The sequence below is a fragment of the Cherax quadricarinatus genome, chromosome 86, assembly GCF_038502225.1.
Source record: "Cherax quadricarinatus isolate ZL_2023a chromosome 86, ASM3850222v1, whole genome shotgun sequence".
Classification (NCBI taxonomy): domain Eukaryota; kingdom Metazoa; phylum Arthropoda; class Malacostraca; order Decapoda; family Parastacidae; genus Cherax; species Cherax quadricarinatus.
Window position 1 is genome coordinate 4298468 of NC_091377.1, and position 15302 is coordinate 4313769.

Consider the following 15302-nt stretch of genomic DNA (forward strand, 5'->3'; position numbering starts at 1 on the left):
AATATATAACTGCCCTTTATAATTCTTAATCTAGATAGAAGCAGACAGTTCTCAGCAGATAACCTCAGTGTGGACTTACAAGTCCTCTTCTATCTGTCTCACAGAGCAATATGCAGCTTACCTGTAATATTTCTGCATTATTAACTTCTTCTGGTTGTTTTGTCAAAAAACAGTGGTTACAGCACTTCTTCAGTTCCATCACAATATTGACAAAACTACACGTTGGTCCTCTATTGCCTGTCACAACAAACAACCATTCAGATTATTGTGACCATTAGATGAAAACTATATCAATTACCTAACAAAATTCGCAGCTGCAAGCAATCAAGGACGACAAAATTACATAAATTTCAAATAACAATAAAAATCAATAATTACTGACAGATTATTAGCTTTTGCAGTATCATATTTGAATTCAATATTACATAACTTAACAGTGAATGCTACTTTTATATAACTCAATGGCCATCTCTAGCTATAGCAGGGTGACCCAAAGAAGAAAACACATTCACCATCATTCTTTCAACTGCTATCTTTCCAGAAGTGTGCTGGCATTATAATTCAGCTTACCCTCCAACTGCAACATCCTAACCCCTCCTTCAGAGTGTCCTTACCACCTCCAGGATTCAGGTCTGGGAAACCTATTTCCGTGAATCTCTTCACGTTACCTTGCTCACACACCAACAGCACGTCCATCCACAAAAATAACCATTACAAGAAATTATTCACAAGAACAATTATTACCTTTCTTTAACATTTCATAATTTTTGGTTAGGATCCATTTATAATATTGTTTCTGCTGCTGCATCATATCCACACGCAAGATTTGCTCAACCTTAGATGGCAACGATTTCTCAACATCTTTTTTAACCCTGCGTAGCAAGAAGGGCTCCAACTGTCGGTGAAGACGATGGAAGCCTTTCTTCATATTATCCCCATCGTGTTGTGATTCAAAGGACTCCCAATCATCAAACTTTTCCGGCATGATAAAATGAAGGAGAGCCCATAATTCCTTTAGAGAGTTTTGAAGAGGAGTACCAGTGATCAGCAGGCGATGATTAGTGCGGAATTCCTTCAAGGCTTGATACAACTGGGACTCTTCATTTTTTAATCTGTAAGTAAGTTCATTTAGGCACCTTATCGCCATTGAGGTGTTTGTATGGATTGTATATGTTAATTTAACTAATTTTACACCTTATTGACAAAAGATAAAATATTATGAATAACTTAAACTGTTTTGCCTTAATACCGTTCATAAACAAATAAGTTATAAAATGATAACTTCGAGGTAGTAAACAAGTAAGTGTTGATAATGGTTCAGGATGGACTTTAATATCAACTAGCATCATCTCTGATTCATGGGTTCGAACCATGTACTGTGACTTTTATTCTTTACCTACTTGCACCAAAACCTTCAGATGCCAAAGGATATCATGGCAGATACAAGATTATAATTTTTCCATAGCTGTAACTCAGTTAAACTAGTAAGAGGAAGAGCAATATGACAGGCCAAAAGAACTACAAAATAAAAAGGAATTCACTTACCTATGGGCTTCATCAACTACAAGACATGCCCAATGACAGGAATCTCGCAGGTCTTCCTTATCACGTAAAACAATCTCATAAGTTGTAAGGACGGCATTAAACTTGATACGTTTGTTTGAGCTCCATTCGTATTCTCTCACCTAAATAACAGAAAAAATATTAATTTTTAATGTTCAAAACACAATGTTAGGTAAAAATAGGTTTGGCTAAAAAATTATCTCTTAGTACAGAAAGTTTTCACATTAAGCTGCTCCACAGAATGATGATCCTTATTTACAAGCGTTTTATTTTTTAATCATAATCTCAACACTATACAAATTGCTCTTATAACAAACAAGATGACCAGGGAAAGTGATAGATCTATGCTCTGTGCTCTTTAACTTGCCAGGATTACAGTTTCCTTGTGAAAAATGGTTGTCTGAGGTATGCTGGAATTTATTCCTAATATACATATCATAGCTAAGATAATAATAATAAATTTAAAGTTTGGGTTATCAATGAAAATACTCAGGTCATATACTTACAATTCTTCTAGAGTCTCTGTCACCAATGTACACAATGACATTCATGTCTGGTGCCCAGGTAGCAAATTCTTTTTGCCAAGCATTGAGTGTTGACAATGGTAGGATAAGAATGAATGGGCCATACATGTGATGAGTATGAAACAGGTAACTTAAAAATGCGATTGTCTGGATGGTTTTACCTGAAAATAAATGGCAACAGATGTTGTAGATGTTAGACACTCTAATGACATTCATATTCTACGTAAACTCCTTATTCAATACATATATTATTATCTGTAAGAGAAAAAATACAAATTAAAAAATAAATAAAACAACAAATAATAGTTCACAGTTCTGTACACTCTGATAATGAATTTAGATGATACATGTTTAGTGCAAAATCTGTGTGGTCATTCTATACAAGATGGTGGAAGTTCTAGCCTGTCATGAGCCAGGTATGTCTCTACATGACTTACTCTGATGCAATAAGATCACAGGTAACAGGTGATATCACAATATGCAACGCAGCCACTGTGAAAAAATAGTGCAATTCCAAACACTTTCGTGAGTGCTCGCATTATCAAGGACTTTTAAAAATAATAGAAAAGTAGAAGGCAACATCTCAGCCTTATAAGCCTTCCCTTGTTCTACCATTCCTACATGTCTTTTATAATGTGAGAAATCATGAAAGCACTTGGAATTTCACTATTTTTTCACAGTGGTTGATTTGCATAACTTACTCTCTATATCTCTGGAACTAACTCTTGCTTCAATGTGAAAGTGCAACATGACACTGATAGTAACAACAACAGGATATAACACCCACAATATATTTCATGAATGATATGCTAGGCTGATAAAGATTAAGCCCTTTATTTTTATGAGCACTGATTACAGCCATGGCATAACTGTATTCTTCCTGATGTACCTAATGGCTGATATGGAACAGAAAACTAAACACAGTCCAAGATCACTCACTATATCAAGAAAAAAAGTGCTATCCTCAATGCTTTGCATTAAGCTATCCAACCACCAACTTTTACTACTGTACATTCTTGGAAGCTACTTGATCTATGATGACAGACAACAATGCTGGTGCCCCTCTTATCCCCTCCAGCCTGCAAGTCTAAAAGGTAATTACTAACACCATCCTCTTCCTGCTACATCTTTTAAATTCTCCTCCTTCCACTTTCTTTACTCTTCTCTTTCTCATCTTGCTCCTCCCATTTTCTCTTCCTCTTACTTCTTCCTTTCCTTATTTATGTACAATTCTCAAATGTTGAATAGCTTTAGTGTTTCTTTCAAATATTCTTTCCTCTATAATGATTCTATTTCTTTTTCACAACTAACCCATAATTTGGAGAGGAAACATTGGGCAATGTTTCAGTCATTACTGAATCATTATCAAGTCATGGCTTGGTAGTGTCCCAGAACAGATTAAAATATTATCCAGCTCCATCTCCAATTTGTGTTAGTTGTGGATTGTTCCAGCCACAGAATTGCAACATTTATTACTCTATCTCCATATTCATTCACCAATTTCAGCTAGCAATGTTAATAAAGGAATGATATTGTTAATACTTTAGAGTATCTGTAAATGACAAAATAATTAAGCTTATGAATTGACAACAAAAAATGCACAAACTTACCAAGGCCCATCTCATCTGCCAGAATAGCAGAGTTATGTTTACACCATGCATGAATTAGCCAGTTAACACCCTCCATCTGGTAGTCTCTCAACTCCAAATCCTGAAAACAAAGATGAGTCATGCACATTTCATAAATTAAAACAATATCAGAGTAACTGAGCAGTCAATCCTTTATAAAAAGGATTATTTGGTGTTCTGGTAGCGGGGTTCAAATGATATATCTCTTCGGAGGCTTCTTACTTTATTTGTTAAGTCGTGATGGGTACACAGGCTTGTGTTGTGCCCATGGCCCGGGAAAGGGCCATCCCACGAGAGAGAGCTACTAGTACTTGTGTCTTGCTGCTAGGCCGCTGTAAGAGTGAGAGCGGGGCAAGGGCCGGCAGGCTGGCGTGGCCACCGAGAGGCCTGGCTACAGAGGGCAGCATCTGAGTGGCGCGAAATATGAACTAAGCAGGCAGACATGGGCTGTCTGTGCAGACAGTACAGGCTGTCTACATACGCTCGGCCACCTACCGCGCGTCGTCCCGACGCGACAATACTGGTGGTAAAAGGAGCTCGGTCTCTCTCTCGTAGGAACAGAGCACAGAACACAAAATAAAAAAACATATACAGTGGACCCCCGGTTAACGATATTTTTTCACTCCAGAAGTATGTTCAGGTGCCAGTACTGACTGAATTTGTTCCCATAAGGAATATTGTGAAGTAGATTAGTCCATTTCAGACCCCTAAACATACACGTACAAACGCACTTACATAAATACACTTACATAATTGGTCACATTCGGAGGTAATCGTTATGCGGGGGTCCACTGTATATACATATGAACATGGAAAAAAAATTCCTACAGGGAGGGAAGAAAAAAACATGTGGGGTGTGCTGAACATCGTGGTCAAAGGCAGTGAGCATCGAAGTGCATCACTGCACGCCTTCCTACATCTGGACAGATACTGCAACACGGGAGACATCACTGCGGCTGAGCTGTGACGTAACAGGGTACGGTCTCCTCTGGAATGGTGATGCAGACATCGTAGGAGTCGCTGCAGGTTTTACTCAACCTGGGGCACGACATGCTGGTGCCCTCGAGTGAGGTGTCGACAAAACTCGGCAACTGGGCAGGACTTCTGGCAAGCGACTCAGGAGGACACTTCTCGACTGGTATTGTCACTGGGCTGTCACTGCCGGCGAGCGTGGAGCGAGTCGTGGCAGAGATGACTGGGCGAAACATATGGGAGTCGTAACATCATACACCAGACTGCAGTGAGAGAGCTAGCAGTCAAAGTGACATCTTCTTTGTGCAGGCTGCTCACTGAAGCTTGTGACACAAGGCTGACACAGCGCCTGCCGACAGGGCTGACTGCGGCTTGACGAGTATCATTCTCTCGGCAGTTGGAGTTATAGCAGAGGTTAGTCTAAGCGTCCCCAGACTTGTTTCTCTACATATAACTGCACTCTGACGGTTTGGAGGTGAAGTGAACAAATCTCGATGGGAATCGTAGCAGGTACGATTCTGCAAAACATCACGAGCGACGAGCATAAAAGCTTTCTGTACAAGAGGGCTCGGTCACTCGGGGCTGTCTTGACATCAGCTGTCATACGCACTGGTCACGCGGGTGACTTAGCACAGTGGTGCTACTCAGGTCTGGCTCAGACCTCACTGGACACACGGAAACTTTAAACACACCCGCGGTACATGCGGTACAACATGGCTTAAACTAGCAAATGATGCTTTTCTGTGCACAAAACTGACACTAAGACTTATACTAAAATGTGAGAACACTGACTGAGAGGAATTAACACACGACATATATCTTCTCTTAGTCTTCTCGACAATATTTTAATAATTACTGAACACTCGATGGTGACATCATGCAATGTCAGGCGTGATGACGTCAGCAGCACTGTGACGTCAGCAGACATCTCGAGGTGACGTCAGGCAGACATCGTGAGGTGACATCAGTGTGATGCGGGCAGCAGACCACAGCATGAGGCCTGGGACATCTGGTAACTCACGTGGCTGGTAGATCCACGTGACATCGCCCACACCCACGTGGCGTCGTGATCCACGTGGTGTCATGATCTACGTGGCATGCTGATCCACGTAGCTTCGAGTGGCCTCGGGCACTCGGATACACAGCTCTGGCAATGAATCACACGAAAAACAGCAGAAAACACAGCAGAGGGAGTGGGCAGTGGTGAGTGTATGGTAGACGGGTGAGCGTGAGTAGGGTGAGCATGGGCAAGGTGAGGAACAGCCACTTCCTCTCCTCCTCCCCCACCCACAAACATGTGGAGAAGCTCACACTGGACGCAGAAATCACCACAAAACTCACCTCTGTCTTGCTGAAACAGCTGTGCTGAGCTGAGCAACAACAGCAACATACAAGTGACGCTGAACACTTGACTTGAGAAACAGCGTGGGACACTGTAGCGTGGGACGCTGTAGCGTGGGGTCACTTACAATTCTCGGAGAATTTCGGCAAATTTCGGCCTGGATCCTGCTTGTACCTGTGTCTGGATGCTCAAACGTGCAGACACCACATCAGGATAGCTCGTTGAGAGACGGATGCTTGTTGTATGGGATGATGAAGTGAAGATGACTTCATACCTCTCCTTCCTCTCTGGGCAAACAACTGCTGCTACCACCGCTGCTACCAATGTTTAATGGGTTTGTTTGTTTGGTAGGCTGTAAGCGGGTGGTTAAATGATATATGTCTTCGGAGGCTTCTTTGTTTATTGAAAAGTGTCGTGGTGGGTACACAGGCTTGTGTGTTGTGCCCATGGCCCGGGAAGGGCCATCCCACGAGAGAGAGCTACTAGTACCTGTGTCTTCCTGCTAGGCCGCTGTGTGAGTGAGGCAGAGGCAAGGGCAGGCAGGCTGGCATGCCCACCGAGAGGCCTGGCTACAGAGGGCAGCACCTTAGTGGCGCGAAATATAAGCTAAGCTGGCAGACAGCATGGGCTGTCTGTGCTGACAGTACAGGCTGTCTACACCTTGTTTAATTCTAACAGCAATAAAAGTGAATCCAAATTTTACAAATACAGTTCAACATCAAGCTTTTCCTCTTCACAGTCTGAAAAGTTCTATGTAAACAGTAAACTCCCGGTGACCTATACACAAAGGCGTGTAGACCTACATATTTAGAAAACACTACATTCTTTCAAATGAGCTTTGAGTCTGCCTCAGTGGACTGGTTAGAAAAAACATTTTGTTGTGGAAGCCCCTGGAAACCTACATGAATATGCCATGCCTAAATATTCTTACTTTAGCTCATAGAAATGTATAACTACAACAACACAGTTCTATATTTACTGAATATGAATGACAAGCAAGCAGGTTCTCGTAATTTATATCAAAATATGATGCACTGAGTGACTGCTGTCAGTAAGTGTGAGGGTGAGAAATCTGTAAAACGATGTGTACATTAGTTAAGCTGCTACAAACCTCATTATCACCACCTAAGTAGTCTGGCTGCACTTTCATTGGTGAAAATTTTGGTCTGTGTTTCAGTGCTGAACACTGCTTAGGAGTGCAAGTGGATTTTTCACGTTCTCGAAATTGTTTTAACTGAAAAACAAAAAAACAAAAAACATTCTTAATAACATATCATAACTTTATCACCTTTTTCTTTCTTTTAACATCCCACCGAGGCGGGATGGCCCAAAAGGAAAAATGAGAGTTTCTCCTTTTGGATAGTACTCAATAATGGAATTTGATTGAAAGCAAGACCAGGAGCTGGAGCTCACCCTCCTCATACTCAACTAATTTTTTTTAACACTTTGGCCATCTCCCACCGAGGCAGGTTGACCCACAAAAGGAAAGAAACACTTGCACCAACATTCACGCATAATTACTGTCTTTGCAGAGGCGCTCAGATACAACACAGTTTAGACGTCACTTCAAACAACCAATATCCCAAACCCCTCCTATAAAGTGCAGACACTGTTGTACTTCCCACATTCAGGACTCAAGTCCAGATACCCAGTTTCCTCTGAATCCCTTCACAACATATTATCCTGCTCACACTCCAGCAGCTTGTCAGGTCCCAAAAAACATTCATCTCCATTCACTCCTATCTAACACGTTCACACATGCATATGTGAGCTCAACTAGGTAACATACAGTAATTACATTGTTAAAAGAAATTATTCAGTTCTATCACAAAACAAACATACTATACCATAATTAGTAATTTATAAGCAAATTGCAAATTTGTTAATTTATACAAAAAATAATATATGGAATACAAGCAAGAATTAATCTTTATGAAAATATGGAGTTCAATATTACCATCTTTTGTGAAAAACTTAATAGTTCAAACAAGATTTTTTTTTTTTCAACGAACCAGCCGTATCCCACCAAGGCAGGGTGACCTAAAGAGAAAAACAAGAGTTTCTCTTTTTAAATTTAGTAATGTATACAAGAGAAGGGGTTACTAGCCCCTTGCTCCTGCTCAAACAAGAAATATGCTTCTCAATTCTTAAAGCCTACATATTTTTTTCAACATGCTGGCCCTCTCCCACCGAGATAAAGTGACATGAAAAAGAAACACTTTCACCATCATTTGCACTATCACTGTCTTGCCAGAGGAATGCAGATATGACATTATTAATATATATCCAATAAACCATAAAATGCATATGAATTTAAAAGACTCATACAAACTGTTACGAATTTTTCAGCCCAAAAATAATACAGATATTGTAAGCTGGGTTCTTGCACATGCTCCAAGAGCACTGAAAAAACAGTGAACATATATATGGTATCACAGTGTTTAATTCAGGGTTTTTTAACCATGGGTATGGGAACCAAATAATTGGGGTATGGGACTCGATCAATTAAAAAAAAAAGTTGTTAGAATAAACTATCAACTGCTCTGTTGAAGATTGAGACACTTATGCAGCATATTCCCATATGCTGCATAAGTGTCTCAATCTTCAACTTGTCGGTTTTTCAAACCATTCATCACAACTGCTCTGTTGTTGCTCTCCATATGTAAAGTAAAACCAAGTTATTGACATCTTTTGAAGTCATACTGGTACCTAACAGGACTGGTGATGATGATTTCCACAGTCTGGCTAAGGGAGTATGGGGACATACTGGGCAATCCACTGAGGGTCTGTAATTGTAAAAAGATAGCCTCATGGCCTGTGGATGAAAATATCTTTCAATGTGGAGTTGGATTTTCAGAGCTTTTTCTTAGGACACTCTCATTCTTGAATGACTTTTTCTCTAAAAACATAAAAAAAAAAAATGCTAATTTTTAGGTTTGGGTACTATACTTACTTGTTGACTAAATCTTGTATTAACAAGGTCTTCCAACTCCCAAGTAGCTTCAGCATATGGAAGGTTCTCCCACTTCACATAAAAGTAACGGTTTCCATTCTCTTCAGCTTCCGCAAATATTCTTTCTGCCCTGTGGAGATCATATAGATGATGTAAGAAAAAAAACTTGCTGGAAGTCCAAGCCCCTCGACCACAAAGCCTCCTTTGCCCCCTCCCTCCAACCTTATCGAAGACGACCACTAGCCTGCCTTCCTTCCCCAACAGATTTATATGCTCTCCATGTCATTCTACTTTGGTCCATTCTCTCTAAATGACCAAACCACCTCAACAACCCCTCTTCAGTCCTCTGACTAATTTTTTTTTTTTCAACAAGTCGGCCGTCTCCCACCGAGGCAGGGTGACCCAAAAAAGAAAGAAAATCCCCAAAAAGAAAATACTTTCATCATCATTCAACACTTTCACCACACTCACACATTATCACTGTTTTTGCAGAGGTGCTCAGAATACAACAGTTTAGAAGCATACACATATAAAGATACACAACATATCCCTCCAAACTGCCAATATCCCAAACCTCTCCTTTAAAGTGCAGGCATTGTACTTCCCATTTCCAGGACTCAAGTCCGACTATATGAAAATAACCGGTTTCCCTGAATCCCTTCACTAAATATTACCCTGCTCACACTCCAACAGATCGTCAGGTCCCAAGTACCATTCGTCTCCATTCACTCCTATCTGACACGCTCACGCACGCTTGCTGGAAGTCCAAGCCCCTTGCCCATAAAACCTCCTTTACCCCCTCTCTCCAACCCTTTCGAGGACGACCCCTACCCCGCTTTCCTTCCCCTATAGATTTATGTGCTTTCCATGTCATTCTACTTTGATCCATTCTCTCTAAATGACCAAACCACCTCAACAACCCCTCTTCTGCCCTCTGACTAATACTTTTATTAACTCCACACCTTTTCCTAATTTCCACACTCCGAATTTTCTGCATAATATTTACACCACACATTGCCCTTAAACAGGACATCTCCACTGCCTCCAACCGTCTCCTCGCTGCTGCATTTACCACCCAAGCTTCACACCCATATAAGAGTGTTGGTACTACTATACTTTAATACATTCCCTTCTTTGCCTCCATAGATAACGTTTTTTGACTCCACATATACCTCAACGCACCACTCACCTTTTTTCCCTCATCAATTCTATGATTAACCTCATCCTTCATAAATCCATCCGCCGACACGTCAACTCCCAAGTATCTGAAAACATTCACTTCTTCCATACTCCTCCTCCCCAATTTGATATCCAATTTTTCTTTATCTAAATCATTTGATACCCTCATCACCTTACTCTTTTCTATGTTCACTTTCAACTTTCTACCTCTACACACATTCCCAAACTCATCCACTAACCTTTGCAGTTTTTCTTTAGAATCTCCCATAAGTACAGTATCATCAGCAAAAAGTAACTGTGTCAATTCCCATTTTGAATTTGATTCCCCAAAATTTAATCCCACCCCTCTCCAGAACACCCTAGCATTTACTTCCTTTACAACCCCATCTATAAATATATTAAACAACCATGGTGACATTACACACCCCTGTCTAAGACCTACTTTTACCGGGAAGTATTCTCCCTCTCTTCTACACACCCTAACCTGAGCCTCACTATCCTCATAAAAACTCTTTACAGCATTTAATAACTTACCACCTATTCCATATACTTGCAACATCTGCCACATTGCTCCTCTATCCACTCTATCATATGCCTTTTCTAAATCCATAAATGCAATAAAAACTTCCCTACCTTTATCTAAATACTGTTCACATATATGCTTCAATGTAAACACTTGATCTACACATCCCCTACCCACTCTGAAACCTCCTTGCTCATCCGCAATCCTACATTCTGTCTTACCTCTAATACTTTCAATTATAACTCTACCGTACACTTTTCCTGGTATACTCAGTAAACTTATTCCTCTATAATTTTTACAGTCTCTTTTGTCCCCTTTCCCTTTATATAAAGGGACTATACATGCTCTCCGCCAATCCGTAGGTACCTTCCCCTCTTTCATACATTTATTAAACAAAAGTACCAACCACTCCATAATATTTACACCAAACATTACCCTTAGACAGGACATCTCCACTGCCTCCAACAGCCTCCTCACTGCAGCATTTACAACCCAAGTTTCACACCCATATAAGAGCCTTGGTACCACTATACTTTCATACACTCCCTTCTTTGCCTCCATAGATAACGCTTTTTGTTTCCACATATACCTCAACGCACCAATCACCTTTTTTCCTTCATCAATTCTATGTTTAACTTCATCCTTCGTAAACCCATCTGCTGACACGTCAATTCCCAAATATCTAAAAACATTCACTTCTTCCATACACCCTTTCATTGTGATACTTTTATCATATTTACAGTCACCCATTTCACTCTGACGTCTTTCCATATAGTATGTGTGTTTACCTTACCCCAATATTTGTCTTGAGAGACAATGCATTTTCTGGGACACCACTCCCATATACCCAGCACACATCTATCCCATTACTATAAACAGGAGAGAGACATATCTATTGCTTCAAGCTGAGAATGAGTCATGTCCATTCAATATGGTGGCCCGCATATGACTCTCTTAAAACTAATAGTTTGAAATTTGGAACCTTGGTCATAAAACCTATCATTGCTTATTTCAAACATGAGATGACCAACCTGATATGTGACTGATGCAATTCCTTCTCTAATTCCGACTGGATTTCCATGTATTCTACTTCTTCTGGTGATGCATTTTTCCGCCACGAGTCCATATCCTCTTCTTTACGCAGGAAGTTCTCCAGTTTCTTCAGACCTTTGATCTGAAATGCATTGTACTGGTCCACAAGGGGAAGCATCATTAATGAATATCACACACTTGATCAGAGCACAACTGTGGGGGCTTTTCAACTGTGAACATTTCAGAAAAACTGTAAGCTTATAACATCTACTGATGGGATGGCTAGCCAAAAATTCACTTATCTTGTGTTAAGCAGTAAAACTGTGTGCCACACAAACTGCACATACCAGTTTAAAGTGAAACAATGCAAAATAAATAACAGAATACAAGAGGTGCAAGGTACAATAGTGTCCCGCTTTCAAAAGTTGCATGATCATTCTCACTAATCACTTCCAGAAGTTGATTATATTTGCTCATTTTCACGCTACATTATAACCTTAACTATTTATGTATAGGAAGAGTCAAATATCTCTATGAAGTTGACGGATGCAACCTCAAAGCTTATAAACTGTTCTTATTACAATGTTTTAATTAGGTAATTATTATATTAAAAAACTCTAAACTTCTAAGGGTCCTTCTACTACACAATTTTAAGGCCAATTTGAAATTAAAAAAAAAAAATATACAGTATTATCACTAAAATAAACAAAATTTTGCAATATTGCCTAACGTAAGATTAACATTACTATTATTATAATGGGATGTTCAAAATCCATAAGCATTCCATGAGGAATAGGAAGTAATTAGCTTAGATCTAAACAGAGGGTAGCTCTATTTCCTTGGATCAAGAGCCCTTTTACTATTATCAAGGCACCCCAATGAAAGGGGTTGGTGTAAACATTATGCAGATAATAAGGAATGTAAAAATTAGATGAAGTAGTGGCATGACAAGCATAATTCAAAGAATGGAAGAGAGGGTTTGGTCATGTAGAAAGACTGAAGCAAGCCAAGCTAAGGAGGTATATAATCTAGGTGTGAAATAATGTAGGATAGTTGATTTGCTGGGCTTTGCCTATTAACTGCAAGTAACTTGAACACCATTACTCAAGGATACTTTAATTCCTAAAATGGAGATCAAACTTAACTCTCAGTGCATATATACAGAGATCACACAACTCTAGGCGTACATATCCTTGAAAAGGTAGGTGTCAAGGACACTGAAGGAAGGGTATGAGGGAGAGTGAAATTAAATATTTGAGATACAAAAGAGTGAACTTCCAGCAGGCATGTTAGGTCTGTGGTCTTTTAGATTTGATGTGCTGATGAAGTGTGAGCAAGGTACTATCTGTGAAACTCAAACCCAGTTAGCTGGGTTTGAGTTTTGGAAGTCAGTTCAGGATGATGTGGTTCAACAATGAACCACATTGTACATAAATGGTATACAATACCAACAAGATGAAAATTAGACCTATGTGCAACATCTGGGTATCTTTATTGTAGACATTTTGCCATCCAGTGGCTTTATCAATACAGATTCTAGGACATAACTTGAAGACAGTAGAACTATATACAAAAGATAGGGTTATCAGTCTCTCAGCCTTGGAGTTGGTGCGAAGAGCACCGTAATTGTTGAGAATCTCTACGATTACGGTACTCTTCACACCAACTCAACACTTAGGGACTGATTACCTCATCTTTTGTATATAGTTCTACTGTCTTCAAGTTGCCCTAGAATCTGTATTGATAAAGCCACTGGATGGCAAAGTGTCTACATAAAGTTACTCAGATGTTGCACACATTACAATGAATTACATTGTCTGTACTCGTCTAGAAAAGCAGCCAGAGAGCTAATGATAATGAATGATTTTTTTTTGCTGGGTCACTTTACCCTCTTCAGAAAATTCACGATAAAAAGGGCATTATATAAACTACAAAAAAAAAAAAAAAATCTACAAGGACCATGTTTTACTCTGTACAAAAAAATGTGTTAGAGTAACAATTCACTTTAGCCCTGGACCTCCCAGAGCTGTGATTATATCATTTTTAAATATCTTGAGAAATTTTATTTTCTGATACATTTTATATAATATTGAAATAAAATTTTGTTAATTGTCCAGAAGATAAAATCTAATAAAACAGTTTTTTAAAGATATTTGACTCCATGGTGTGCACTTGGCTGATATTAACTGACTTCTATTTTTGTTAAGGAATAACTGGAGGCCAATATTTGGCAAGCTAAAGCTTTCACAATGTAGCTCAAAGATAAATGAAAAAAAAAAAAAACGTAAAAAAAAAGGAACAAGTAAACTGTGAAATGAAAAAAAAAAAAAAATCCTCGTAGTGAAAGAAAGTCATAATGCTGGATACTGATGGAGGATAAAAATAAGACAACAGATGTTGGGTAGCTCATGCAGCATTTAGCAACTTAAAAGATAGCCCTAAAAGCCTTAAGCATTCCAAGAAAGCTAATATGAGAGCCAGGGACAAACATAAAATGAAATGTGCGACTGATCAGGGGAATTATGAGAATAGCATCCCAAACACAAGCAGAGCTATTGAAAAGGGGAAAATATCAATGCAAGCCCCATTTTATTTAGTAATGTCAGTATTTTTTTATAATCCATAATATTAAGAGTAACTGAGACATTACAAATCAATACTTTGGTTATAATAAAATAGAAGACTGTAATACAATCATTAACAATATTAAGCTGTCTAGTTCTTATAACTGCAAAGAAAAACTAGCAGTTAAAATCTGATGTCTAGTTTCAATGATTTTTAAAGGTTCATATCATGCAAAGCTCCACATCAGCATTTTAATGAATATCCGTAAAATCAATAGCCATCCATGTAATATTTTTGAATAAAATGGTATTTTATGAATTCATAATTACAGTGTAAGTTCAATTTTTTGTTCATTTTTTTTTTTTTTTTTTTTGGTGGAGATTTTTGAACAAATGTTTGGTCTTATATTTGTCATATAATTTTTAGTCTGTTAAACTGATGTCATGAATTGCAGAATACAATGGTAAAACATACCATTAATCATTTGCAGAATCGATTTAAAAAATTAATAGTACTTTTCCTTACTTGTTATGCACTATTTGCATTTATTTCATCCAATTTAGAATGTAACTGTCAAAATCCAGGCATAATGAAATTTTATCAATTACTTGTGATTATGAAACCATGTGGAACCTCTTATGGTATATGAAAAACTAATTTGTTAAGAAACAACATATCAAGGATATTCAATGAATGCCTGAAACCACAAGATAAAAAATACTAATATACAATATAAATAAAACACTATTTTCATGAAGTAAAGGGGAAAAGTTTGAAGTGCAATGCCATTCCTTTGACAAGCTCTGCAAAAGAACCACTGACAATAAACAGCAGTGACATCAACTCAAAACTAACACTAAGTCGTTTGTTGCAAAACAGCTGATAGGGAACACAGGCCACTGCCTCTCATGAGTATTTGTTATCAGCATACAGTTTTTTTAAAGAAAGAAATTTAAGAATAATCCTTTCTTGCCTAACTTTAGTGTATGTATATACAGCACTGCATATGTATATATATATA

At 38.7% G+C, this 15302-nt stretch overlaps 1 protein-coding gene across 4 annotated transcripts in view; it reads right to left on the reverse strand.

Moving 5' to 3' along the window:
• Chd1 (chromodomain-helicase-DNA-binding protein 1) overlaps positions 1-15302 on the reverse strand; it is a 78020-nt gene that overhangs the window by 27567 nt on the left and 35151 nt on the right. For 3 of the 4 annotated variants that reach the window (XM_053797488.2, XM_053797486.2, XM_053797485.2), the window contains exons 8-15: positions 11716-11873; positions 8983-9112; positions 7141-7263; positions 3698-3797; positions 2070-2248; positions 1546-1685; positions 745-1112; positions 122-237 (exon numbers count right to left, since the gene is read on the reverse strand). In XM_053797488.2, the coding sequence (XP_053653463.1) occupies positions 122-237; positions 745-1112; positions 1546-1685; positions 2070-2248; positions 3698-3797; positions 7141-7263; positions 8983-9112; positions 11716-11873 (1314 nt within the window). The remainder of the gene's footprint in view (positions 1-121; positions 238-744; positions 1113-1545; positions 1686-2069; positions 2249-3697; positions 3798-7140; positions 7264-8982; positions 9113-11715; positions 11874-15302) is intronic. The other variant, XM_053797489.2, reaches the window with a different exon arrangement.